Raw genomic sequence first — 26,899 nt, forward strand, 5'->3', positions numbered from 1 at the left:
CAAAGCACTGCAAGTCCTCTTTCATTTGCACTCCCGCTACTTCAAAGTCCCACTGTGGGCTTTAGGTGAACTACTCCAGGCTTACACTCTGGGTAGGATCTGGCCCTGTCTACTCACTGAACTGCGTCAGCGAGTTGCAGCGGTACATGGCAGCGGAGCTCATGAGAAAATGCCATAACGCCTCGCATGGCTCCATTGCTCCTGCCTCCAGCTCAGAAACAAGGGCCTATCAAAGCCTGCTGTAAGGCCTTGGCATAGGAGTGTGAACGGCTGCGTGTGTTTTGAGCCATTAGTATTATTACTTTTACCCTTATGATTGCAATTATTGATGTTAATGTATTACAGAAGGGTGCTGGAAGGACTCCACTACTGCAGTGGGGTTTTCTAGTAGCTTCATTAATGCTAGCGCTAATGTGCCAGAGTAATTTGTGTGATTGACGGTTCAGGCAATGAGGTTTACCTTGTTTCAGAGGGAGGGGGGGGTTGATGGGATCATGACAGGACAGGGATCTGGGGACCAGGCAGGTCCCACCTGTGCCACCTCCCAGAGCCCACAAGGACGGCGGTGCCATGGTCCACCGCTGGCCACCACCAGCACGCTTTGGGAAGAGCTGCTCCATCACCGGGGATGCCTGTGCTGGGGATCGGCTGGGTCAGAGGGAACAGACTTTAACCACTGCGGCTTCTGATGTATTTTAGAGGAAAGAAAACTCAGTTAAAAAAGCTGGAGGAATGTCACTGACTGCATTCTACATCTGTTACATCTCAGAAAATACTTGAAGGAGATGGAGACTTGCCAGTATTTCCAGTTCATTATAAGCAAAGAACTGTTGCTTATAGCACTTTTTTGGAGCAGAGAGTAGTCTGGTTTTAAATCCCTCAAGCAATGAGGAATCATGTACTCGGCAATGGAAATTGTTCCTCGGTAAAGCATTTACTAATTAAAAAAGTTTAATTTTTAAATTCAGTCTAAATTTCCTACCTTTACATAAACATTCTGTCTGATTTCTACGGGCATCGCCGTGTCCCTGCTAACCTCGGCTGGAGTTCACCCAGATGTCTTGCTGGTTCTCAGCACACTGGCCCATGCAGCGGCGCCGGCTGCCTGCAGGGAGCGGATCCCTGGGCTTGGGTGTGCTGCACTCGGAAGATGCTGAAAGGCTCTCAACGTTGCGGTCGAGAGGCGGTGGTGAGGCCAAGGACAAGCGATGGGCTGGTGATGGAGCAGCCACGCAGGTGCTGTGCCACCCATTCCCAGCGGCCATGGGGACGGCGGCACCGGTGGGTGGCACACGTGGCCCCTCGGCAGCCCCCTCAGTGGCCAGCCCACACAACCCCTGCACCAGCGCCACCAACATGAAAATTAACTAAAAATGGCTGTTCCCCAGCTGTGGACTTTGCCTGCTCGTTGGCACCCGTTCATGAGCACGGCCTTTGGACACGTGTATGCAAAGGGGCAGCTTCTCCCCGTTGCGTTTGTGCACAAGAAGGGAGGGAAGGTCCTGGGGGAAGGGGACTTGCTCCAGCGGGATGGTCTCCAGCTGGGTTGTGTGGGAAGACGTGAGCAGGCCTGATGACAAGTGGCCAGTGAACTGAATCGAGAAAACCTGAAGACATAAACAGTGAGGCAGCTTTGCTTGCAGAGGACACTGTACAAGCAGATATGTATGGCTGTTACCAAGATTAAAGTTTAATTAAATTCCAGCAAGATTTTTGGGTCTTCATAAATTTCCTTTGAGCTTTCTGCCAACTGGGATATGCTCACTGGCTGCAGAATATAAAAGCGAGTGTTGTTGTGTTTTGCAAATATATTTTATAATGCATGCAAGAGCTGACTACGCAAAAGTCTCACTGGTTTCCACGATTAACAAAATTACAAAAGCACAAAGGGTAGCAGTTCTTCTTGTTTTTGACTATCCCTTAAAAACAAGAGATGGATCAAAGTATCCTGTGATTAAGTTCATTAATCACACCCACATCATGAAAAACCATTGACTCTTCTGAACCCACTTTTCACAGAGAGAGGACATGAGGAGTTGGCCAGGGTGGATTCTCATGTGGGTTGGTTGTTTATTTGCCTGTTTTTCCCAAACAGGAGCCTGGATGGGTTGGCATGGCCAGGGGGCAGGGATGGCGCTGGCTGGGAGCAGCTGGGTGGGTGAGCAGCGGCAAACTCCCTGCCTAGCCCTCAGGGATCGAGGTGCACAAAAAATGCTGCTGCTTTTAGCCCGCTGGTGGGCAATCTCTAGAAGCAAGGGGATGAGCTGCAGGGGCAAGGGGCATAGAGATGTCTGTCCTGAACACGGCAGCACTGGACTGACAGACAGTGATGCACTGGAAGCCCACCCCAGGAGCAGGATTCCCCTGCCCTGTAGCGTTTGTGTCTTCCTTGCTTTTAATCCAGGGCTTGTCCCTGTCAACACAGCGACAGCTTATCTAAAGACCTTTTATCTGGCATATCTGGTAACTGAGTGCTGCACGAGCCTTCGCGAGAGGGACGTACAGATCATCACCCCTGTGCTTAGTGCCCCCTCACGTTGCCCACATCACACTCATTTAAAAGGCAGTTGTAAACGTCTCTCTGGGACCCCGTACCAATCTCGCTAGAAGCGTGTTAAAGCACTTGGAAAATTCAACAGCAAACCGACAATAATGTTCCCAAGCTTGCAGATAAGCAAGAAAGGGATTTCACATGATTCAAGCGAGGACCACAGCTCCATCCTTACAAGCGGCATCTGACTGCAGGAGGTACACTTGTGCTTCTCCAAGCGATGGAGCTGGAGGAGCTTCCAACCAGCTGGGAAATCACAGCAACCCACATGGGATGTAAATATCACCTGCTATGTTTAGCAAGAAATGGAGCTTTTGTTGATGCCTGACAATTAAGTGGACACAGAGAAGAACATGTAACTAGAAGGGTCTCCCCTGTTGTGCAAACGTACAGCAACTAACCCTGGGTTATGGCCAAAGACATCCCTGTCTGAACTGTACATCGCAGCACAGACCAGGCTGTTACCTGTGCTACATCCTACCCCTTCTAAAACCAGCCCACAGGTGCAGTTTTAATCAGATCCTACCGTTCTGCCCCCCAAAACAAACCTGCGTAGCCTGTGGTGGGGCAGGGTCCAGGTCTGCTGCTTATGTTGGCTGCAGAGACCTGATACCAGAGGGGCTGGCTGCGGGAGGGAGGGAGCGTTTTCTCCCTCACCCTCCAAAAATGTTTTAAGTGCTTAAATCTGGGGCGCTGAGCGCTGTGTGGGGTTCACTGGTGCTGCTGGGACTGAGCTCACCAAGGAGAGAGCTGAGAGCATCTCGATGCAGTTAAGTGATCTGGTACTGAGACTGTGGGTAAAATACCTGATATGCTTCTCCTCTGGCTGCTTTCTGGGGGTGACCAGGCTCAGCAATTGTCAAGATTATAATTTTGAACATGTTAAAAAAATTTCTTCAGCCCATGCCCACAGATTAAGCCACCATCAGAGATGAAAACACCTGATTTTTGGTGGATGTGCACTGAACTGTGAATACCCTGCGCAGGGAGGATGAGTTGCTTTCAGCGCGTGGCATTGCACCACCCTGTCATCCCACTTGATCTGCCATTTCCCAGGTGCAAAATAAGCCTTTTTATGACACCATCTTTTTTTTTTTTTTTTAAATCTAAATTAATCATAGGGCAGGGACTGCAGAGTATAAATCTCACTGCAGCATCGAAGGGGTTATACCAATAAGCCAGCAGCTCCACGTGGAACAAAGCTGGCATTTCAGGGAGAAGACAATGGATTGTATTTTCTGTGTTCATTTTAGTCATCCATTTGGCATTGAGACTGAGGTCACCCACCCAGTCGTGCACTGCAGCATCTCTGTTCTAGCTAGCAAGGAGAAGCAAAACAAAGAGGAGCTGAGTCGGCAGGAATCAGATAGCAATCATGTATGGAAAAGTGCTCCGTTAAACGGCTTTTAGATAACGTTGTTGCAGTCCATTTCAGGACACTGTTTAAAATCCTTCCGAATAAGCATTTTCTCTGACACACATCTTAGCACTTTGCATGGCCACTGGTCACACTCAATTCCCGTTTCATATCACAAACAATAATTACTAGCTTGGCCTGGTTTTGTGGCTGAATGGTATGATTTGCAATGCAAGCATTCAAGCACCAGCCAAAAGGATGTAGCGACTGCTATCCATCTGTAAATATTTTCTCTAGCAACAGCTTCATTTCCTTTGAAACATTAAAAAGGTTGTAGTTCTAACATGCATGCATATGCAGGCACGTGCCTTACAAAATAAACAGGCACGCACATACGCACGTCTCGCTTCAGCCTGAGTTTTGTGCCATGCAAACAAGAGGCTCACTTTTGTCACCCCGTCCTGTTTTCTGGGAAATGTGCTTTAATTATGTGACCAACAACTTGGAAACCTGCATTCTCTGTCATATGGCTTCATCCCCAGGGAGCTGGTGCCTGGAGCTCCTCCGCCTTGTCAGCCGAAAGTGCAGACAGTCAAGGACGAGGTGCAATCCTTCTGGCGGCACAGCTGTGCAGGGAGCAGGGGAGAGCGCGCCATGGGCCCCAGAGCCATGCTTCAGCCTTCGGTCCTTGCTTTGCTCTGACACAGGTCGGGTGTGAGCTGGGGGAACTGCTCCATCACCACGCTTTTCCAAGCTCACCGAAGCAGGTGTCTTGGTGCCAGCTGGGTGCAGCCACATGCACAGAGAAGGGCCCTGAGGTAGGGGATGCCCTGAGGCTGTCCCTGAACCCCGGCCAACCGACATGGCAAGCATTTCTCCAGATGCAGGAGGATTTGGGATGCACCTTTCCAAGGCTATGCTGGTACCCCTGGCAGTGCTACCACAGCTGCACAGCTGTAACCATCAGACGTAGCTGTACAGTGTGCCAGAAAGTGGTGGGGCTTTGGAAAGCTTGTCAGCTAGTATCTCCAAACCCTCACAGCTGATTTCTTAAAAAAGCTATTAAAGATGCAGCAAGTCTTCTTCACGCTCCCTGCATCTAACATCATTTCACTCATGTCTGGGATCAGCCAAAGCGAGCCTGTCTGCCTTCAGTCCCCTGTTTCGCTGAGGCGGTAAATAATTCAGTGTGAACTCCTGTTATCCTTGTCTTGTAACAGAAATGGAGATGTTTAGAGTTGGCTGGAAAGGGGAAATTTTTGTTCTCTGGGAAGACCTGCCTTGGTGACCTTTTGTTTAATTTCACGTCGGAACAAAACCTGGCACTGTGGGACCTGGAGGGAAACGGACCTGCCCACATCCCAGGCTGTCGTGCCCCTGCCTGCCTGCCAGCCATGGGTCAGGAGCCAAGCAAGAACGTGTCCAAGTGTCCAGCTCCCAGCAAGCTCACCGGGCAGCTGAGCAACTCCACATCTGTGTACCTGAGCTCGCCTGGCAGTGCTTGTTGCTCCCCCGAAGAACTATCAGCTGAGGCTGATCAATCTCAAACCAGTATCCACGGTACAAACAGGCCCTTAGAAAAGCAAAGACAGTCACGCCAGTTTAGTGCAAATCAGACCTGTGAAGCCTCTGATGCCAGTTATCCTCCTAATGACCCCCCACGCACTGTGGGACCAGGTGGGACCTCACAGGACACAGCTACATTCAGACCCCCCGTACCCCATCTCCACGTGGTGGCCTGGTTAGAGCGAGCAGCGGAGACCAGAGCTCATCCCCCGCACTGTCCTCCAGCTGTCGGGGACTGCGGACATGGAGGCAGGCACCTCTTTCGCTTGGGGAACGCAGAAGGATCCTTAAATTTAAAACCAAAGCAAAAAAAGGGTCACAGTGCCGCTCGGACGACATTGCCCTTGTGTCCGTGGAGCCCCCCGGGTGCCCCGACTACATGGGGAGGAGGGAGCTGAGGTGGGGGCTGGTGAGGGCAGCTCAGTGCTGCTGGGAGCTTCAGCTGCAGGGAGACATCGATGAAGAGAGAGCTGGTGAGGTTAGAAAATGTGCTTTAAAACACAAGGTCTGGAAAAGGTGTTTCCAGTGACTGCACAACTCCAGCTCTTGCAAATCCTCCCCCTCCCCCTGCCTTGCTGGAAGACAAATGTTATTAATCAGTCCTGTAAATTGAAATTCGTATTTTTCTCATGAGTTCTGAAACCCATTTAAGGCCTCTAAACAGCTTCTATCAGCTGAAAAAATTAAATTAATTTTATTCCTCTTGCCTAACCATCCTCAGGAGTTCTTTGTCAAGAGCTTTTGGTGGGAAAAACAAAGGAAACTTGTGCAGCATTTGTGTCCAAAGCCTGCATGGCAGCACACCGAGGTTTTCTCCTGCGCGGGTACAATGGCCGGCATTGTCCTATGGCTGTCGTTGGGAGCGACGAGCCAGCTGAGGGCTGAGGAACCGACTGAGCTACAGCCCCACTGTTCCACACACCGATAACTGCTCCGGGGCAGGGGGAGGAAAGAAAAAGAGAGAGACAAATCTTTTTGCAGTTAATAACGACAGTCCACGAATGTTAGAAAATGCCCCCGTCTTAAAAAATTATTCTGATCCTCCTGTCCTAGCTATGGTTTTGACAGCCAGTTTAAAGCTGAGACAGGCACACATACACATCGAGTCTGGCCTCTGCCTCCGAGTTCGGAAAGTGCTGCTTTACACTCAGATATAAGCTTTATTAAATATTGACTCATTCCCTCCCATTATTTTCTGCTCCATTATCTCAGTTTCATTAGTATTTACAAATCTTTGCCTTTCTGGGAATTCAGAAGTTGTGTTTTGTCTGCTTGCCTTCCTGCCAATAAATCATGAATGAGCTCCCGGCCAGGGTGCATCATCCCAGAAAATAACACTTGTCTTACATTTTCTCGTGAGCGAGATGGCATCAGACCGAACGCTGAGATCCCTCGCCTTGCTCTGGAGCATCACCATCACAGGCTCTTCCCCCAGCCCGGCCCGGGTGGGCAGGTGCTGCAAGTGGGGGCTCCCGATGCTGGCCGGGGCGCCGAGGCATGCCAGGAGCCCCCCAGCCCCGGGTGCACGCCTTCGCGGGCTCGTGCTCTGCCTGGGGGAGTCTGCACCCCAGCCTTCGCACCCCGCTTTAAAGTGCGACACTCGTTATTTACAGCATGTTGGGAGGAGGTGGGGGGCGAGGAGATGGAGGAGGCAGGGTGTGTGGGTTGTGTGCCAGCTGGGCTCCTCATGCTCAGCAGACCCCCTGTCTCCTTAACTCAGCTGGGTTGGCTTGCCATGGGCTTTAATGTGAGTGGGTTTGCAGGCTGTGAGCCCCTGGCCAGCATCCAGGCCCCCCCTCAACAGCTCACCCCCTCCATCAGGCAGCCCAGCCCAGCAGCAAACCTCATGGGTGCCGTCTGAGCATCTCCCAGTCACAGCACGTCCTGGGACCTTCTCTGATGTACACAGATACATGGTTTTCAGTGCGCAGGAAAATTTAGCCTTAAGTTGCAATAATTTCTTGAAGAAGTGTAACAGATGAGCAAGCACCCTGTGTTTGCAAGTGCCTCTCTTGGGGATGTGTTTTAAAAGCAGACACGCTCTGTACTCCATCCCACAGAACAAATGCTCATGCCATTTTCTGTAACCGATTTTTTCTCCAAACAGTAGCAAATCATCCAGACTAGCTGTCCAGAGAAGAAGAATCATCTGAGCTTTGCTGAAAATAAATTGGACTGGGTCCTCAGCAGGTTTGCTCATAGAGCCAGGCAGGTTTGCACTCAGCTGAGGAGAGCAATCCCAGTTTCGCTGAAACAGCATGGCCTCACCTTTAAAAATGATCAGGCTCCTGCACTGCCCCGGGGTCATGATCCAGCCGGGGGAGTGGAGTGGCCTGCAGCACCCTCCTGGGCTGCTTGCTTGGAGGCTGAGGGAGCCAGGCTTGCTGGAGGTGTTTTTCCAGGAGCCCCAGTGCTGACCTGGGACAGAGAGCTGCTGCTCTGTGCCGGACTATAGACAGGGGAAGGTGGGGGTCCTGTGTGCATCCTTCCCCAAGGTTCACCACCGAGGGCACCTGGGTCCGCGGGCAAGACCCTCAAATGCAGCTCTCAGCCTCTGCAGCCACTGGGTGTTTGCAAAGGGGGAAGGTGCTGTGAGACAGGACTCAAGAAAGAGCTGCTGCAAAAATCAGACCTTCATCGCTGTCTTGTGATCCTGCACATGCTTTTCCTATGAGGCTTCCCTCCACAGGAGAGGGAAGGGGTCACAGCCTGCTTGCCCTTTCCCTCACACAGGGGAGAAAAGGGAAAAGGAGGAGGGAAGAAGGAAGAAAGAAAAAGAAAGAAAGAAGAAAAAAAAAAAAAAAAAAAGACCACCCTGCCACTGGCTGCCCACTGGTTTTAACAGATGGCAGCAGCTGGGACCAGGACCAGGATGAGGACCAGGTGTGAGTGCTTAAGGACAGCATCAGGCCTGAAGCCATCAGTTGACACCTGTGGTCCAAGCCCTACCCTTGAGTCCACCAGGTGGGACGGATGACTCTGCAGCTCTGCCCTCAGCCTAGTTATGGACAGAAACCAGCTGTGGGCCCCACCGAAACGGCAAATGAGTTTGGGGGCCTTACTTCACCTCTTAGAAATCTAGGTCAGTAAAGCAGCAGTGGCAGAAACGAGGCTGTTTGGCATTACTGCAGCTTTTCTGCTAAACATATCTGCTCAGCTTCCTCTGAAAATCACACTCCCCGGACTAGCGAGCGCTCTCACTGCTGAGCCCTGACCCGCGCTCCTGGTGCCACGCTGCCCTCGCACACACGGCCCTCGCTTCCCAATTAAGCCTATATAATTTTAAGGAACAACTCAAAAGTCAGAAGAAAGGTGCAAAACTGCTGTGCTAAATATTTCCATGTGTTACTTCTCCTCAAAGCTGAGAAAAAGCGCACGTAGGTACTGTCGGGGTTGCACTTAACCCTCTTGCGTGTTGCTGTGTGCCATTGCATGCTCGGTGCTGGGCTCGCACACAGCCTGGCCTCAGGCCCGTCAGTCCAGTACCACGGGCTGGGAGGCGTCCCCACACCTCAGAAAGGAGCAACAAGACTGAAAGGATCGATTGGTCTTGGATTAAGCGGGCGTAACCCTATGCACCCTCTGGCAGGAGATCCAGGCATGATATTTAGTGCTTGCTGCTGGTAGAGGAGTGGTCCTGAGCAGAAACTAGGGCTGATCTCATTGCTGTTGACATCACAGTTTGCTTTGATGAAGCTGCATCTGATCTGCACAAACAAGTGTTGGAAGTAAGGCCGAGGACATCAGCACAGTTAAACCAGAGCATAACTGCTGCAAGTAAATCAGATTCCAAGTTAACAATTTAATTTCTAGCAGACAGAGAAAAATCAGAGGGCTAACGAGATATGAACCTAATAACTCAATGTACCGGGACTGAGCATTTCCATCTGTTATCACAAGCTCAGATCTCAGCACAAGATGCAGAAACAGCAATTGTGCAATGAGGATGTGGACACAGGCGTGAAAAGAGAGAGGAGGCAGGTGGCCATGCCCACCTGTGTGGTAGAAAGCAGGATCAAAGCTGACAAGGCTTTATGTGCTGATGTACAGGTGGCTGCAGAAAAGATGTCGATATGGCAATTGGTAAGGTCCTTCAGAATGATGGCAAACTTTTCAGGTTCCAGGTGGTTTTTAGATTTGTATTTAATTCTCAAAAAAATACATGCTGTTCTAAGATAACCTACAGTAACACTAATGCCAACAGGCCTGACCATTATTTTGCAACTTATTTCCACAATCTGTTGAGGCTAGATAAGGCATGTTTCTTGTATTTGTAGGAAATTGCTATAAATAAAAGACTAACAGGCACTGGAGCAGATAGCAGATACGTTGTACTGGGTAAAACATGATGAAACGAAGTGAAACTGCCTCTTCTTTAACAGTGGATGTGCATGAGGATAAAGACTATCAAGTCTTTATTTCCCATCATCAGGAAATCCCTGCAGAAGCTGATTTTCTTTGAGAAGACTGTTCTCAGAAAGCAGCCTTTCTTTTTTTCTTTTTTTCATTTATTACAGAAAAAAATCCTCTGTAGTCTTCTAGTCAAGGTCAGCTGTTCATGTGTTGCAATCAATAATCTCTTCTTAAGTGTACGCTGCTCAGCTCTCACAATGGAGTTTATGGTTGCACTACATCTTTATCATGAATGAATACCACCTTTCCACTGCTGAGCTAGGGTCTAGCTAGTTATGAAAGCCTGCTGCTGACCCGCCAGCTTTGAGAGCATTCTATCAGATCACCTGGAACTTCACTGAAATGTCAGCTCAGGGTCTATCTGGAAATGCTGAGCACTGGGGGAAAATGAGGTTTCATAAACCACTCTTCCTTTCCCTTCCAAGTTTCTTCCATGGATAGCTAAGTAGACACTGGTTCGGGGGAATTTAAGAAAGTCTCGGCCCCAAACTTCCAGCTTTGTTTTAAGGCAGAGATTTTGGTGACAAACGGCAGTACCACTTAGCTTCAGTGAAGGCTGGGAAGTATGTGTCTCATTCTCCAGTGACATTCCACACATGACCAGGCACAGAGCCCTTGCCAGGCTGGTATGGCCATTAACCCCGGCGCAGACAATGCCTTCCCTGGTGGCATCACCCATTGTGAATCGCCCAGGTGCCTGGGATCAGCTTCGTAAATTACACATTGTGTAGCTGGTTATTTAGTTTAAATAAACACATGTAAAAACGAAGGTCTTGTTTATTAATTTTTATCCTGGAGTAATTTCTTTAATTTAAGTGTGAGCCAGCTAAGCAGCTTTTTTATTTAGCAATGCTGCCACGCTGATTTTGACATTTGCAAATGTCGACATCCCAGTTACAGACTACAACAAATTACTCAAAAATTGTCTTGTTCTCCTAAAAGAATTCCTTTGCTTTGCACTTACTGCATTGATGTTAAACAGTCACCGTACGCATGGATGGTTAGTTTCATTACAAATTTTGGAAGTCTGGTTTTAAACTTATAGCACGATTTAGAGCTGCCTTTGGCTTCTTGCCTAAATGTAAGCCAAAGAATCCAGTTTGCCCTGCAATTATCCTAAGCTTTCCCAGGTATGTGTGGCTAGCAGCAGCTCCCAGTCCCCAAATGTCTCCTTTTGTCCAGAGGGATTTTAAAAATGTTAAGATGATTTCCCCCTGATTCAGAAAACTAAGGCTCTTGAGTGCTTCCATGGTGGGAGTTATCGACTGGGAAAACACTGGGACTCCTGATACTGGCACAAGTTTGTTGTTGTAGGTAATTAACAGCAACACTCAGGCTTATGTGCAAAACTGTGTCATATTCACTTTCCCGTATGCAATATAAGGCAAAAGTAACACTTTCCTACACCACACAACTGCTGTATCCGGGATGCTGAAGCACCATGTTTTCTGCTGGGTTTGAAAGGGAGCTGAGGGTTCATTTCTGATTTGCAGTGCTCAGCTTCAGGCACCTGGGACCCCTCTGGGGTGTCTATGAGGTCCTGCTCTGGGACATGAGCCTGGGACTGGTCAGCACCCAGCACAGCTGGCAATCTGCTGCCGGGAGAGTGAAGGATCCTTGGGCAGAGACTGTCTTCAGCATCCTGTACCCTGACCCTCATCTGTTATCTGTGATAGTCTAATGCTCTCTTATCTCACAGCAGTGTTGTGAAGCTTAATTAACTAATTAATATTTCAAAGAATTGTGATAGTCTTAGATAAAAGACATCAGGCAAAGTATCTCTTACTATTCCTTTCACTATCAACATTGTTATTAACTCCCAAGAACTGTCTAAGGTTTTAAAACTGCAAAAATTTTAGGCTTTTAATGAGGCAGTTGTACGAAATTCTGACCTGCCTCTCGGGTAACATCCTCCCTGGCACCCATGGAGCAGAATCCTCACTTTCAGCATTGCTCAGGCTCCCAGACCAAGTCCTGCACTGGCTGATGCTCTGTGGGCAAGGTGCTCTGGTGGGGGGGTGTAAGCCAGGACAGGGTGTGTCGCTCACCATCCCAGTCCTGTATATATGATGTCTTTTTAAGATTAGAATGAGAACATTTAATTAGTAGCGGGTTTAGAGCACACAGAGAGAAAAGCTTACTGTCACTTAGACACTGGGTTTTGACAGCAGGATTGTGTATGTCACAGCACATGACTCCCCACGCATTGCTTTTGTGGCAGCTTCGGAAGCCATGCCTCTAGCGCAACTCTCATCCTACATAACGTAAATTAAGACATGCTCATTTTCTAAACAACAATGCCTATTGCTCCCCACCCCCCCAAATTAATCTCCATGTGGACACTTACCATGTCCTACCAGGCTAAGCCAGAAATACTCCCACATCCCAGCAGATAGGTATGGATGTGGCCAAGTCCCATCGCAGGGCACACCAGTACATTTACTGTGGGCCGCCAGGCAACAGCATCAACAAATCGTCGTGTAGCTTGATTCAAGAGATTTACTGAATTTCTTGAACTAGCTGGCAGCAAAAGGCAGAACTTCACAGATAATCACTGAAAGCCTTTAACGATGTTTGCAATTTTATCTGTAATGGTGAGCTGGCACAACATGGAGCCCCAGAGCGGTGTGTGCACAGCCCTGCGCTGGGGTGCCAAAGCAAGGATGGAGTGAAGGCAGCGATGACCAGGAGGAGAAATGGCAGCAGGAGTGTTGTCGCAAAGGTGATAGCTGAGTGGAACTCCTTCTTTCCTGGAAGGATAATCAAATGTTAAAATAAGACAGCGGGATATGGATCAGCAGGGCTCTTAGGCTGCAGAATAAAAGAGATGTAAGCATAATACAGCCCAGCCACCAAATGGGTCAATACCTTCTGGAGCCGAGGGAATTGCCCACGATCCGGAGGAGGTGCCGAGGCACCACGCTGCTGGGGCTGGGGTATCCAACACCGTCCCTGCACAGTGGCCCAGGGGAAAGCACGGCCAGGGTCTGGTTTGGCCACCACGATGCCGGAAGGCAGCGCTGGAGAAGACTTGCAGGGAATGATCAAAAGTGGAAAATAACACCCGAACAGCAGGCAGCTTTGAGGCACTCGGGAGAAGGATGCTCCCTGATTACAGCAAGGCCTCGCCTGTGGATCCGTTCGGGTGGTGTCACCCCGCACCCACGGCCATTTATCGGCCCGCTGCCCCCACCTCAGCGGGTGCAGCCCGGTGGCAGGCGACGCCCCCCGGAGCCCCTCAGCGGGGCCGGAGGCGCCTCCGCGGGCTCGAAGGCGCCGGGCCCCGACGCGCGGAGGGTCCCCGGACAGGCTGCGGCCACCGCCCGAGGCGGCCGGAGCGCCGGGCCCTGCGCCCCACCGCACGCCGGGCCGGGCTGCTCCCGCGGGGGGAGGCGGGGGTCCGGGGCTGGCCGCGGGGGCCGGCGCCGCCCGCTGAGGTAAAATGGACGCCGAGGGGGGTCGCCCCCGCCCCCGCGGGTCGGCGACCGGCCCCGGCCCTCCCTGCCCCGGGCGGCGGCGGGACTACGAGTCCCAGCGCGCCTCGGGCCGGGGGCGGAGCGGGGCTTTGTGCGGGCGGCGGGGCGGCATGCGGGGGAGCCGCCGCCGAGCCGCAGCCGGAGCCGGAGCTGGAGCCGGAGCGAGCCCGCCCCGGGGGGAGGGCGGCGAGCCATGACGGGCGGCGGCGCGGCGTTCCGCCGTCGGTGCTAGAGGGCGACCGCGGGGCGCGGAGCCCGCCTGGCGCGGAGCGCGGAGGCAGCGCGGAGGGGCCGCCGCCGCCGCTGCCGCCGCCGCCATGGGCAACGCGGGGAGCGTGGACTCGCAGCAGACGGAGTTCAGGGCGCACAGCGTGCCCCTCAAGCTGCCCATGCCCGAGCCCGGCGAGCTGGAGGAGCGCTTCGCCGTCGTCCTGGTGAGTGCCGGCCCCATTGTCTGTGGGGAGCGGGTCGGGCCGCCGGGGAGGGGGCGCCGCGTTCTGCCCGCCGGCCTGCGCCGAGGGGCCGGGGGAGCTGCGGGGCCCCGCGCCCGGCCGGGGGCGTGCGGGGCGGCGGCGGCCGCGGAAAAGTTGGGAGCGCGGGAGGGAGCTGCCCCGCCGCGCTCCCTCTCGGCGGGGCCGGGCCGGGCCGGCGGCACAGGTGGGCTCGGCGGGGCGGTGCCGCCCGCACCTCGCGGCCCGGCCGGGGTGGCGGGACGGGGCGGCGGAGCGCGGGGAGCGGAGCGGGGGCAGGCGTGTGCGCCGGCTGCGGCTCTTTGTCTCGGGATCCCCCGAAGAGCCGCTTTCGCCCGAGCCCGGGCGGGTCTCCCCCGCCGCGGGGCTGCCCCTCCTGGCGGGCGAACCTGCGAGGAGCCGCCGGTGGCGAGAAGCTGGCGGCGGGAGCCCTGCGGCGGCCTGGCCTCGGCCTGGCGGCTCCCAGGAGCCCGGGCCGGCGCCCCCCGGCCGGCTGCGAGGCGGCGCCCCCCGGGCCCCGGCCGGCGGGTGCGCTGGGCTGGGGCCGGGGCCGGGCTCCGGTTGGTGTCCCGCTCCCGTCCCCTCACCTGAGGAGCGCTCCGTGCTTGGGATCGCCTTCCCGGGAGGACTTCCCAGGGAAGGGCAGCGCTGGGGCAGACAGCCTGCTTCCCTCGGGTGGCCGCGGGGTGCGCGCCGGGCATCGCGACCCCTCCGTTCTTCCGGCTCCCTCTGACTTCTGAGCAACGTTTATGTGAAAGCCAGGGGCTCAGGGGGGAGCAGGCGTGAGCCCCATGTGCGCGCCATGCCTGCGGTGCCTGCCGTGCCATGCGAGAGCCGCGAGGCCAGAGTAATTCCCGATCGGATACTAGCGCAGCCCCCCCAGTATCTGAAATACTCTTGGTGCTGAGCGAGGATTCGCAAAGTGGTGTGTGTTGGGGATTATTTCTGGTTAGACCCAATTAGATTATCATGTCTAAGAAAAGAATAAGCCTATTCAGTCAGGAACCCCCACTGACGAGCCAAATGACAAGTGCGATGTTACGATGATTAGGCAGAATGGAAAAAGCCCGATCGCACACTGCTCTCGTCGGGGAAACCCATGGTCTCTCTACAGCTGGGAGATATCCCCGCACGCAGTGCGTGGCTCGGAATCGAGTCATGATTCATCCTAACCTACCAGAAGGGTGCCTGGCTTAATGTGTGCGCGTGGTCGGTGGGAGAAAATCAGTGGTTTTGTGTTAGGACTGATTGATTGGATCAGTAAAAGGAAGGGATGTCACTTTGGGAAAGGAGAGCGAGTTAGGTGCGTATAGTATAAATATGGGAGATAACAGGGCTGTGCCTGTAGTTTCTTGAAGTGCTTGAAAGAAGGAGGTGGCATCGGTTTTTAGAAGACTGACTTAAATTAAGGGTCAGAGGACGAGTGCTGTAGCTTTGCTGGAGGGAGGAGAGGGTGCCGGATGGTCCGCTCCCATTGGGAGGAGCTGTAAGATGGGGCCCGTAACAGCCCAAAATTGCCTTCAGCCTGTTCTCCAAGCCAGCCGGGGATGGTTGGTGTTTGCTGCAGCTTCCAGGAAATATCTGGCCGGTTTATGACAGAATAAACTCCTAGGCTGTTATTACTTTGTTTTCTCTGTGGCTCTGAGGGGAAGATGACTGTGCCACTGGTCAGACCCCAGAACGGGGTAGGCAGTAGAACAGCAGGGATTAATGAGAAAGGAATGGTGGCTGGGGAAAAAAAAGATGAGGAATGTTTTCTGTAGGGTGAGAGGATTAGTCAGGAGATGGGCATATGAAGGAGGAGATGCTGAAGGTTAAAGGACTAAATCTCACCTTCTTTGCATGCTGTCTTAAGAAATTAGCCTGGCACAAGCATTGCTCACACAGTCTGAGAGCCCTGGTGAGGTCCCGAGGGGCTTTTGTTGACAACAGCAATCTTCATATCGCTAATGAAGTTTCCAAGACTGTTTTTGGTGTTGATGAACATGCAGCTTGCTTGAGTTGCAGCTGTGTGTGGGGGTATACAGTCATCACGCCGAGCGGTTCGTTTCTGTTTCTGTATGTAAAGAGTGGGGCTGTGTGGGAAACATTCCTCCTGTGCAGCCTCACAAAAGTATTTTTTTCTTCTCACCTTGTACAGAACCAGCACAGTGAGCCATAGCCCTCTAAAACAAGTGCACGTCCGTGAGGAGAGTGCAGGTTGCCCACGTTTTTTTCCACAAGTGCCATGACATTGCCTTGTTTTATTTTTTCCACTTCAAATATAGTCTCCTGATCTTCCACAAGATCTTTGTGGTCCCTTCAGCAAGGAGATGGATGAGCGGCGGTGCGCCTGGAGGAGATGCCCATGTGTGCTAGCTCTCATTTGCTGGGTTGTTAGCAGATGTAGTCTTGAGGAAGGTCTCTGGTGAAGTACTTTGTCCACTCCAAACATAGAGTCACCTTGCTGCCTCCTTGGTTAGCCTCGCTCTTTGAGGTCTGAGGTGCATAAATTGCAGGAGATGATGGGAAGTGCTCCAGGTCATGCTTTTTTGGTGAAGCTCTCCAGTGTAACTAATAGGCTCCTCCAGTCTGTAACTGTGCCATTGGCATTACTGAGGATGCGCTGAGCTTGCCTGTGGCAGTGCCTGACTGAGGTGAAGGACAGCAATGCTGGGTCTGTGTGTGTCACACCTCTTGGTCTGCTGGGCAAATAACATGAGAGGATTTTCCTAGTGAGTCTGTGTCTTCTGGTGCTGGTTTTGGGATTGCTGTAGTAAATGTGCTTCTCTGGCTTGTTTGTTGTATTGAGATTCATATGCGTCTCTGCTAGCGAGGGCTGGGGTCTGTCTGTTTCAGGAAGGCATCATATTTGATGGGATAGACTTTGAGGAGAAAAAGGTGGAGGATAACCCAAGGGAGATCCAGGTTTCTGTCTGCAAGCTAAACATTTTTTTTTTCATCCTCTCAAACTGATGTGAGTCCTCCCCTTTTGGTAGGACGTGGGAAATAATTCCCTTGGTTTCAAGTTTATGCAAGAGTGTAAAGTTCAGGGAAGTGGTGGTGTGTTACTGCCACCGAGCTCCCAGTTTGCTGGTGGCGGGTGCTGGATATACCGAGAGGTGGATTCCAGCTCTTGCGCTGACTCGGAGCTTGCCAGCCCTGGCACAGCCCCTCGGCTCGGTTGCCTGTCTGCAGGAACCTCCCACCGTTGTCCTTTCCCCAACATGCTCACTTTTCCTCCTCAGCTGTGTTGGATTTTTTCCCTGGCTTTATCGAATGGACACATGGGACAAGTGTGCGTGAATTATGAATTCTGGTAACAAACCCTAGTTTATTGCATAGGAAACCATTGTTCAGCGTGTGCAAGTGCAGCCACAAACCAAGTGCCCCGAATGGGTCTGTAGACATTATGGCACCGCCATCCAGTGCAGCGAGCCGTGCGTTTGGAGGTGTGGTGGTAAAAGCCAGGCGTCCAGCGCCTGCAGCAGGGTGGTCTTTCTCTGAACTGGTAACGGGGTTGCACGTTTGCAAATGACACGTGGTTTGTAGGAAGCAGCCAGGACAGAGTTGGCAGGGTAAATTGTTGCCTAATGAGCTGTGATTGACATAATTTGACTGCTGGATTACAAATCTGCGGTGAGGTTAACAGGAAATATCCTCTTACCCCCACCAAGTGTTGTTTCATTTTACAAAGGAGTCTTCTGTGCCCGCTCCTTTAGGATGGAGGGAAGGGTCTGAAGGGTGAGGGGAGTGTGGAAGGAGGAGGTCTTTCTGCCATCCCACTCCTGGCCCTGCTGTGCTCCATCCTCAGTTTAACGTGGTAGTACCTGCCTGGAGGCAGGGCATCAGCTCTGTTTCTGTTGAATGAACCCAAGGCTTTGCTAACAGGAACTTCTTCGTTCCGGTAGAATTTCCTTCTTCACAGTGGATTTTGTCCAAGCATCATTTTCCATACCAGTCAAGGGACTTTTAGTGTCTATTGCTAAAGAATTTGAAAGCTCAGTGTGAAAACTCTGTAACATTTCCCAGCTGTTTTCCATTCCTCTTCCTAATCATCTATCAAATACATTATGCATTGTTTTATAATATATATGGTTTAGAGTCTGCAGATTAAAGAGCTTGATGTGGTTGCAGGAGTTACCTGCGAGGTAGTATTCGTTCCCTCACTTTGGTGGGGCACTGGGTTCCTGGTTGTAATTCCTAAATTTAACAGAACTCTCTTGGGTCTAATTTCAGTTGAGACCCTGTACTCCCGATAGGCATGACTTGTGTGGAAATAGAAAGCAGTACTGTGGAAGCTGAGAGACACTAGATTAGATTTAGGAACCACCTCAGGGAAAGATTTCAAAAATTCAGATACTGAAAAGTCCTTCTGTGTGTTCTTCAGGCCTCATCTCTGACACGGTTCTGCCACTGGGCTCTTTCCTTGAGGTCTTGTTTAAATGATTCAAGCAATGACACCTTTTGCTTGAAGAAACAATCTAATAAATCATGTTGTTAAATATATATATTTCTGACAGGTTAAATTTACAGAGTGAAGTAGTACTTGGTGGTGACACATCCATCAAGTTGCCTTGTACATCGGTAGATGGCATTTGTAAGTTTTTCCATCTAGATGTTACAGAAGAGTATTTTTGTAAAACTGATTTTTTTTTTTTTTTTTTTTTGGTGAGTGGAATACAAGGGTACTGTGGTGGATATTTAGCTAGCAGCTAGTTAGTCACGTTCCTAAAATTAATTTCAGATCCTGCAAACCTGGAAGACTTAAAAAATGGCTAAGCTGATGTAGGTACATGTATTTTTCTGTGTACCATTTTTCCATACAAAATAATCCCCTTAATTTATTGGGCGATAATGATGGAGGTATGAACCCATTCTGTCAAACTGTGTGTGTCACTTGTTCATAAGCTCTGAATAGCCTGAGAGAAAGTGGTGGGCTTTTTGTCACAAGACCCAGGTGACAGGGCTAGCTGTTTGCCCCCGGTGGGGCTGAACCTGTGCCTCGCCTCTGCCTGTCCCGGCGGGGCTGTCCCGGGAAAGGGGTGCTGCGGGGGGTGCTCGGCCGGGCAGCTTGGGTGGGTGTGAAAGCCTGAATGTGCAAACCCAGTTACGGTAATGATGGCAGAGAGGTTTCCTAATCTGCTTTGTGCTGTGTGCTGTATAAACCCATCATCGTGTCATGTTTCCTTCCAAATTACTCCCTGCTTTTGTCTAAGGTGAATAACAACAGGTCAATCAACTTCTTAAGGTGGAAAACACAGCGGGGTGAGAAATGTACACATCCATGAGCCTGGCAGGATCGTTGTTTTGTTTTGGTTTTTTTCCACTTTAGGTGTGGGCAGTGTTTTCTTGCCGTACAGACCCTGCTTCCCACCCGCAGCTCCTGTGCGGTGCTGGGCTCGGGGAGGACCCCGCAGCCACCGCACATGGTGGCCCACGTCCCATGTTTCTTCTGGGGAGGGGCCGGGCCTCTGCGCAGTGCTGGTGGGGTTAGCTCCTGGTGGGGTAAGGTCCTTGCCATGGCTGTGCCAGTGTCCTGAGACTGTTGGCTTGTCTGCAGCGACCCTTGGGCTCACAGGGAGATGCTTCTGTGGGCACTACGTTCCTCCAGCCGAGCATGAGCTAGCAGACCCCCTGCCCTTACCCTTAACCTGCACCATCATCTTTCCTCCAGTGCCCTGAAGCTTTATTAAGCATCTCTTAACAACTTCCTTAACCTTGTGTGCAAGATAAAGGTGTGGTTTTGTCTTCACAATCAAGGTCACACAGAGCTTGGCCCCGAGGTGTTAGATGGTCTTTTCTGTGGTACTGGGTGTAGTGGGTGATGCTAGGGAAAGAATCTGAGAGAGGTGCAAAATGGAATTCAAAGTTTACAAGGTGATCTTAAATAAAACACTAGCTGTTGAGTTGTTTTTTATTGATGATTGAATGACTTAGAGCCACTGGAGTGTGCCTTTAATCTTGAATTGAAAAAAGAAAAAATTGCTTTAGCTTCTCCTGCTGTGTGAAAAGGTGCTAAAGTCTACAGAAATCTTTTCTTTTTTACACACACCCCCAATAGCAAAACTCAGCAGAAACACGAAAGGAATCAAAAACATTTGATTTTCCCCCATGCGTTTGTTTGAAAGTACATGGTGGTACTTGCTATTTTTATTGTATTTTTGCATCATTTGACAAAGATTGTAAATTATTCAGGCAACTTTTTAAAGAGTCCAAATCTTTTTTGAAATAAAGCAGCTATCTCAAGGTATGCATGCTAATTATCAACCCATGTTCTGTGCTTGTATGGCTACTTCGGAAGGGGAGTATTTGTCTCAGGTGGGGTTTTGGGTGCTGGGTGCTCCTTACAGTTGCAAAAGGGACTGGTCTGCTGCTTTGTCGCGGATCAGCACCGCCTCTCTTTTTAACAGGGCCCAGGCAGTCTTTCCTTGTCATTTTGAGCCTGGCATCTGCTGAATACAAGATTTTTTTTTTTTCCTAGTGTGTTGGAAAAGGTGTTTTAAATCTGTCATCTTGGTCTGTCAGTTCTGAGCTAAGGGAGTGAAAGACCCTACAGGAATAGATGGGTTTTCCCCTCATTATTTGTTGCTTGGAATACATCCTAAAGTAAAGCCAAGCTTTGACATTCACTTTCTGATCTTTTGTTTGGTCTCTGGGATGTTACCAAAGGCAAACCTAGTGCCAGTTCCTGCCTTTACCCCCAAATACATTTTTAATCTTGAGCTTTCAGCATTTCTGCTCGTTTTTCAGTGTTGTAGCTGTTCTTCTTCCAACTTGGTAACAGAGAAGTGAGAATGAATACAGCCTACTGTTCATTTTTAGAAGTGGAAAATCCCTGTGATTCATTGCAGTTTTGCTTTTGCTTTTCTTTGCTGACCCAACTACTGGTCTTCCTGCAGCGTGTGACACTTGCTTTTGGGCAGCAACTTCCTGAGCGAGAAGTGGCCAGGGAAGGGTCCTGGGGAAGGGTTTGTCCTCAAGTGGCACCATTGCCACTGACATCCAGATGAAATGGTCCCACATCAGCACTGCCCAGTGCTGACTTGTAGCGTGGGGAAGTTAAATCGGTGTCCTGGGTTTTGGTGCAAATTCTGCTGCACAAGTTGTTGTCAGGACTCGAGTGACGACCTCAGTGGAGCTTAGTGCCGTTTCCACCATGGCTCGCTGGTGTGCTCTGGCGTGTGAGGGGATGTGTGTGGCAGATGTCGGCGAGCACATCTGGTTAGGCACAAGTCCAAAGCTTCGTGTGAAAGGGTGTTGTCAACTTTTTGAGCTCCTTTTAAATCAAGGTGCTAACAGGGTACTACCACATGGTGTTCTTAGATAACAGGAACTGCAAATTTAGAATTGTTTAAAAAAATGCGAAGATCTTTGTCCTGCTTGTAGTTTTCAAGGGTGGCTTTCCAGGAGAGATGGTGGAACAGGGCTGGCAGTAGCAGCAGCAGCCCTGCAGCCTGGCTTGCAGACCTCCTTCTCAGCTTGATTCGGTTGGGCAGGGAAGGCTGATGCCCGGCTGCTCGGAAGGAGCCATGGAGGAGCACATGCAAATGCTGCCATCGTGACCTTGCATGAAGCGGCAACTGGAGAGCTCTCCACAACATGATGAAATGAATTATGCAAAACATGCTAATGCATCAACACTCTTCGGTACCAGCTTATTTTTAAGCATCTGGGCTGCTTCTTGAGTTTGAATTAAGCACATGATGATCACAATCAAAATACTTCCCAGCGCAGGAAGCCATAAAGAAAACCACAAGAGAAGCGGTTGTTTTTCCTGGTCCCTTCTGGGTGCTGTGTCCTCGGGAGGTGTGCGTGAGGGCAGGAGGCACGACTGTATCCGACAGGCTTTGCAGGATGGTGGTTGGTCCCCTGGGAGTGCTTGTGGATGGAGCATGTCCTGCTCAGCAGGGTTATCTCACAACTGGGAGAGGTAAACATGATTTTCTTTGGTATCTAGAATATTAGAAGTTGAAACTAGCTGAGGAGCAAACTGTAAGTTGCCGGTTCTGAGAGGAACAGTTTGAAATGTGCTGCCAGGCAGCAGTGAAGCAGCCGTTCCAACCGCTGGAAGACTTCTGCAGCGAGCAGTGTGCAGCCGCATTTTAGACAAACTGAGCTGAATTATTGTTTGTTTTCTTCTTTGTTTGTTTGAAAGTGTCCATTTGGGAATTTGGTATGGGAAATAAGTGACACCAACTCATTCCATTTGATTTGTGATTATGTTAAAAAAAATTATAAAATCTAGTCCGGGCCTCCAGCAGTTATGAGCTGCAGCATCACTGCAACCAAAGACCGCAGCCTGCTAGTTAGGTAAAAGCACTTTCAGCTGCTGTTGCTTAAAAAGCAGTAATTGCCCATTTATCACATCCTGCTAATTTCAATTCTGAAGGGTCAGCGTAGTAAAACAAGCAGGTTTTTAGTGCTTGGACTTTATATGCTGAAGGGCTGTGCTTTTACCCATGCAGCATCGTTGCTGAGAAATGCCATCTTCCCAATTACTTCTGTAAAGGGCTCCCAGATCTGTGGGTGGCAGAAGGTGCGTGATGTGCACCCCTGTTTTAACTAAATACTGTTTCCCTTGCACTGGTTGTTTTGACCTTGATCATCTGCATTGTAGTTCTAATAACTCAAGATGCAGAACATGGTATATGGATCTATTGGAAAACATAAGCTTTAGTTTGTCCCGGGCTTTGTCACTTCCTAAAATAGTGTTGCGCTGCCTTTCACAAGTGTTTTGTTGCATAAAGGCTTGGATAATATGTAACTTGCTCTACTCTGTTATAACTAACATACTGTAGAAATTTGATGTGTTGGTTTCCAATTTACCATGGGATCTCTAACAAAACAAGTGTTTGTCTTCTGTAACTGGGCAGCGTTAAACATATATTTGGGGAGGATATTCATAGAGCAGCATAATAGACGTATTGTATTGGAAATGAATGGTCCTCAGACGAGTGCTGTGCGATGCGTGGACCTCCAGGACTCTGCATTGCAACTCTCAAGAGCAACTGTGTGTACTTTATCATGAGCTGGAAACGTGCCCAGCAGCTTCCCGACTGAAGTGTTGGAGAGGCAAGTGAGGACACCTCCCCATGGACACCCTGTGGCCATTTTCCTGGGAACTGTCCTGCGGTGTGCTGGGACCGCTCGGGTGGTGGCAGCCTGTGCAGCCTGGTCTGTGCCCCAGAGAAAACTCCCGTGTCGGAAGGGTCCTCGGGAAAATCCTTAAGAGATAGGACTTCTCTCGTCGTGTTGCCTGAACAACACAGAGACCACAGTGTTAACTGTGGCTCCTGCCCTTCCAGAAGTTGTGTCCTGGTCCAGCGGGCAGAAGTGCTTAGTGATGGGGGCAGGAGCCTGCAGAGCTGCCCTTGCCTTCTCTGATGTTTGTGGTCTGCTCTGGCCGCTCTCCCCTGTGCGGATGTTGGCTGAAGGCAGAAGTTGCTCCCGGACAGAAGATTCTTGAGGCCTCCCAGAACATTTGAATAAGTCATCTTAGGTTTTTTAGTGTGTGTTTGGGTGTTTTGGGAGATATCTTAAAATACAAGAGCTAGTGTTTTGTTTTGTGGTTTGGTGTGTGTGTGTGTGGTTTTTTTTTAATATACATTATTTGGCCAGAAATCATTTTACTATAAAAGGACTTGGGGTGAATATAGATTGTACATCTGTTACTTGTTTGTCTGCAAAATGACTGTACCGTTGAGGCCAAAAGCGAAGAATAGAGGGTTGCACAAATTGGCAAAGTTTCTGGAGTCTTTCAGAAGCCAGTAATTAAAATGAAGCAGCAAATTGTTCAATCCAGAAATTCTGGTTGTTCATCCATCTAATGCTCTGGCATGTCCCTCTGCTGACTCCTCTTGTCCTGCTTTCCATCTCATCAGAGAGGCAAATGAATAACGCTTGTCTACCTCCGGCAGTTTGCAAGCCAGCTGTTGCGGCAGAGGTAGGTGGCACCGTTATCGAAAGGGTCTGTGAAGCAATGGAGATAACTTGGCAGAACTTATACAGTTTTCTGACAAACGTTTCCAATCATTTAGTGTCTTTGGGAGTGCTTCAGAGGGCTTTCTCAGCCTTACAAATACAGAAGAGCAAATAAATTAACTATCACAAATATTTAACTTAAAGCATGGTCAAATAGGAGCTTTGATGTTGCATATGTCTATGAGGGCCTCTGTCTATCTGTACACTCTCACAGATACGTTAGGTCAATGTTTATTTTTGTCTCTTCTCTCAGACATAGTAAGCCTAATACTGCAAATCTAACTAATTGCGTTCCACCGTCATATGCCCAGTAGCATGCCTGCCTCAAAACAAAATACGGCATACACAGTTTTACCCTGGGGGAGCTGGTGGTAAGCAAACCATTGCATGGTGTAGTCACGGTGATGAGGGCTGTGGGGTTGCTTGGCATGCCACCCCTAGCGTAGGTCATTTTCTGTTGCATTTCCATAAGGTGCTGCTTGATGGCCAGCCACACTCTTCAGGTAAACTGAGTTAGTCAGTTTGACTTAGTGATAATTATTAAAGTGCACCATGTATTGAGCCAGGAAGTGTTTGGTAATAATTCTAATCCTTTTGTGATAGCATCTAGCTTACTAGGTAACTCTGATGAATGGTTGTGAATCTTGTTTTCTAAAAATTGCAGTTTCTTAAAATAGTCTAGGAGTTGTCATGTCTTCTCAGCGATCCTCTCCCAGCGCACAGGGAGTGTGTCTGCGAAAACGCAGTTCCGCTCTATGTCAAAGCTTCAAGTACAAATATCTGTTCTCTTGATCATGTAAATGAATATCTAAGTGTGGCAAATGTACAGTATTCTTTTTGGTAAATAAAACAAGAACTTTTGTACTTTTTGCCATTTTTTTATCTATGAATCTTTCACAAGCCTTGCAGTGCTGCAGAGGAAGATGAGGCGTGCGAGTTACACTCATTGCCTTTTGGAAAAGGAAGCCTGAATTGCTGTGAGCCCCCCCAAACTGAGCAATAGGATAGAGATTAGAAATAAAGTCTCCCAACATCCCAGCATTTGCTGTAACCCCTGGGAAAAGAAAATGGGAATGCTGACTGCCTCCCCCTGTGAACATGTGTTTGACACATTGGGAAGCCTGCTGTGTCTCTCCAGCTAGCGTGGGGATCTGGGACCTGGCAGCTGGCATTTGGCTCTTTGAAGTCACCTTTGCAGATCGATGTCAGCTTTCCTTTAAAGTCTTTCATTTGTCTAGCTCAGTTACACAGAAGCTGAAGAGCAGCATTTTAGTTTATTTTCTGGTGTTTCAGGGCATCTTTTCTCCTTGATGTATTTAAGAAATCTATATTTGTACGGGTTTGGGCTGGGACAGAGTTAATGGTTTTGTTTGCTTCTCACCTTGTCTTCTAGTTTTTAATTTTCTATTGTATTCTGGAGGTGAGATGAGGCTTTTGTCCCTCTTTGTGTATGCACATGTGCATCAATTGAAATATCTCTTTATGATGACCAGAAGGTGTATTTCAAAGATAATTGGCCTGTGAGTCCCGATGATGGTGGGAGAGGTGGTATTATCCACAGATGCTTCAGTCTGAAAAAGCTGGTTGGCCCTGCAGTCTGCTCAGCGCGCCCTGCGAAGTTCTGCAGCACCAGTGCCACCCAGAAGACTTTTCTTTTGGAGAAGTAAGGGCAGTATCAAAGCTGTGATGGAGCTTGTTTCAGGAGAAAACAAGGATGAAGTAAGGTCATGAGGGTCTGAAGAATCATCTTGATTTGGAAATTAATTCTGTGTTTTCTATCGGTAGAAAAAAGACTTTTCTTCTTTAATGTAGAGATGTCTGAGCAGATGAATGATGTATACAAAACACTGTGGGAAGATGTGTGTTGTTTTTTTTGTAAATCCTTTTATATGAGAACCTATAATACGTGGAATAGATAGTCAACAGTATTTGCCTTGTGTGTGTTTACCATGCTGAATACATTAATGAAAAGTAAGAGATTCATCTGACTCGGATCAAATGGCAAAAGAATGGGAGAAAGAGGAGTTTAGGAAGCCATGTCTCAGACTTCGTACAGATTAGAACGAAATGACATGACTGACCTTTCCTCCTGAGCGAGGCTTCTCTCTCGCATACAGCGAGTCTGCAAAAGCTTTGTACAGCAGATCGTTGGTACCGTATCGTTATCACAGTTGTCCAGCTCTCTGTAGGGTTGCTTGGTATGTGAGCAGCAGAGATGTTTTCCAGGAAAAGCTGTGCCATACGCCTGTAAATCCAGACTGTTTTTCAGACCAGAAGGCAGGTGGGCTTTCTCTGTATTAAAGAAGGATTTTGGCAGAAGATTAAGTGCTTCAATTAGAATATGAAAGAAATTGTGCAAGAGTTTACATGAGCCGAATCCTCCCGTGTTCAGCAGCAGCAGGATCCTTCATCAGCAAGTGTGATGCAAATGAATTTGTTGTTTCAAAGAGCAGGGTAGGAAAACCACATCGCAGTTTTCACGTGCTGTTACCACTCCTGCATCCTCAGATACTGCAGTAATTACAGGGGCACTCAATGTGTCGTGAGCATGCTACATTTTCAGTTACGATGAGGAGATCAGACACCTACAAATGTGAGAGAGGCAAAAGTTGATTAAGCATGAAATTCTTCTCTGGCAGTGAATTCTTGGCTGGCTCAGAGATAAAAGGTTGCACAACCGAAAGGGAAAAGGACTTTTACTCAGAAAGCTCAAAGCTATTGTTTGGTTTTGCTAATGTTTATTTTACTTCTGATGGCAAATCTTTGTTAAAAGTGAATTATTCCTACTGTTTAGCAAGTGGAGTGGAAACTACCCAGATGCACTTGTAAGGCATTTGGTAGATTGTTAAAATTGTTTTCAGTGCTCTGAGGAAGCGGTGTTCCTTGAGGTGTGATAGCCCGTGTAGACCGGAGTATTCCTTGTGTTTCTGGTGCAAAGCATGGTTCTTGTATTGAAATAAACCAGGCAGTATACATAAAGAAGTGTATAGATGCATTAAAACAGAAAAAAGAATACCGGTTGTAAAATATTTTTAAGGTAACCTACAGGCTTATTTGGGTACATTCTCCCAGTTGCTACTGCTGAGCCAAAGCGTATTCCGCA

The 26,899-nt window shown here is 49.5% G+C and overlaps 1 protein-coding gene and 1 long non-coding RNA gene across 5 annotated transcripts in view; one reads left to right on the plus strand and one right to left on the minus strand.

The window, feature by feature from the left end:
* Positions 1 to 9,598: 9,598 nt before the first annotated feature.
* On the minus strand, positions 9,599 to 12,894 carry LOC308068827. The gene is made up of 2 exons (XR_013930148.1): positions 12,756 to 12,894; positions 9,599 to 12,637 (listed from the first exon to the last, which is right to left on the minus strand). It is a non-coding gene; the product is annotated as an uncharacterized lncRNA (long non-coding RNA).
* Positions 12,895 to 13,660: 766 nt separating this feature from the next.
* The window catches only part of FMNL2 (formin like 2), a 151,613-nt gene continuing 138,374 nt past the window's right edge, over positions 13,661 to 26,899 (plus strand). For all 4 annotated transcript variants that reach the window (XM_080400058.1, XM_080400060.1, XM_080400061.1 and 1 more), the window contains exon 1: positions 13,661 to 13,797. In XM_080400058.1, coding sequence (XP_080256184.1) covers positions 13,681 to 13,797 — 117 coding nt within the window. In that variant the 5' untranslated portion in view covers positions 13,661 to 13,680. The remainder of the gene's footprint in view (positions 13,798 to 26,899) is intronic.

This window comes from Falco punctatus (genome assembly GCF_963210335.1).
Source record: "Falco punctatus genome assembly, chromosome: 8".
NCBI lineage: Eukaryota > Metazoa > Chordata > Aves > Falconiformes > Falconidae > Falco > Falco punctatus.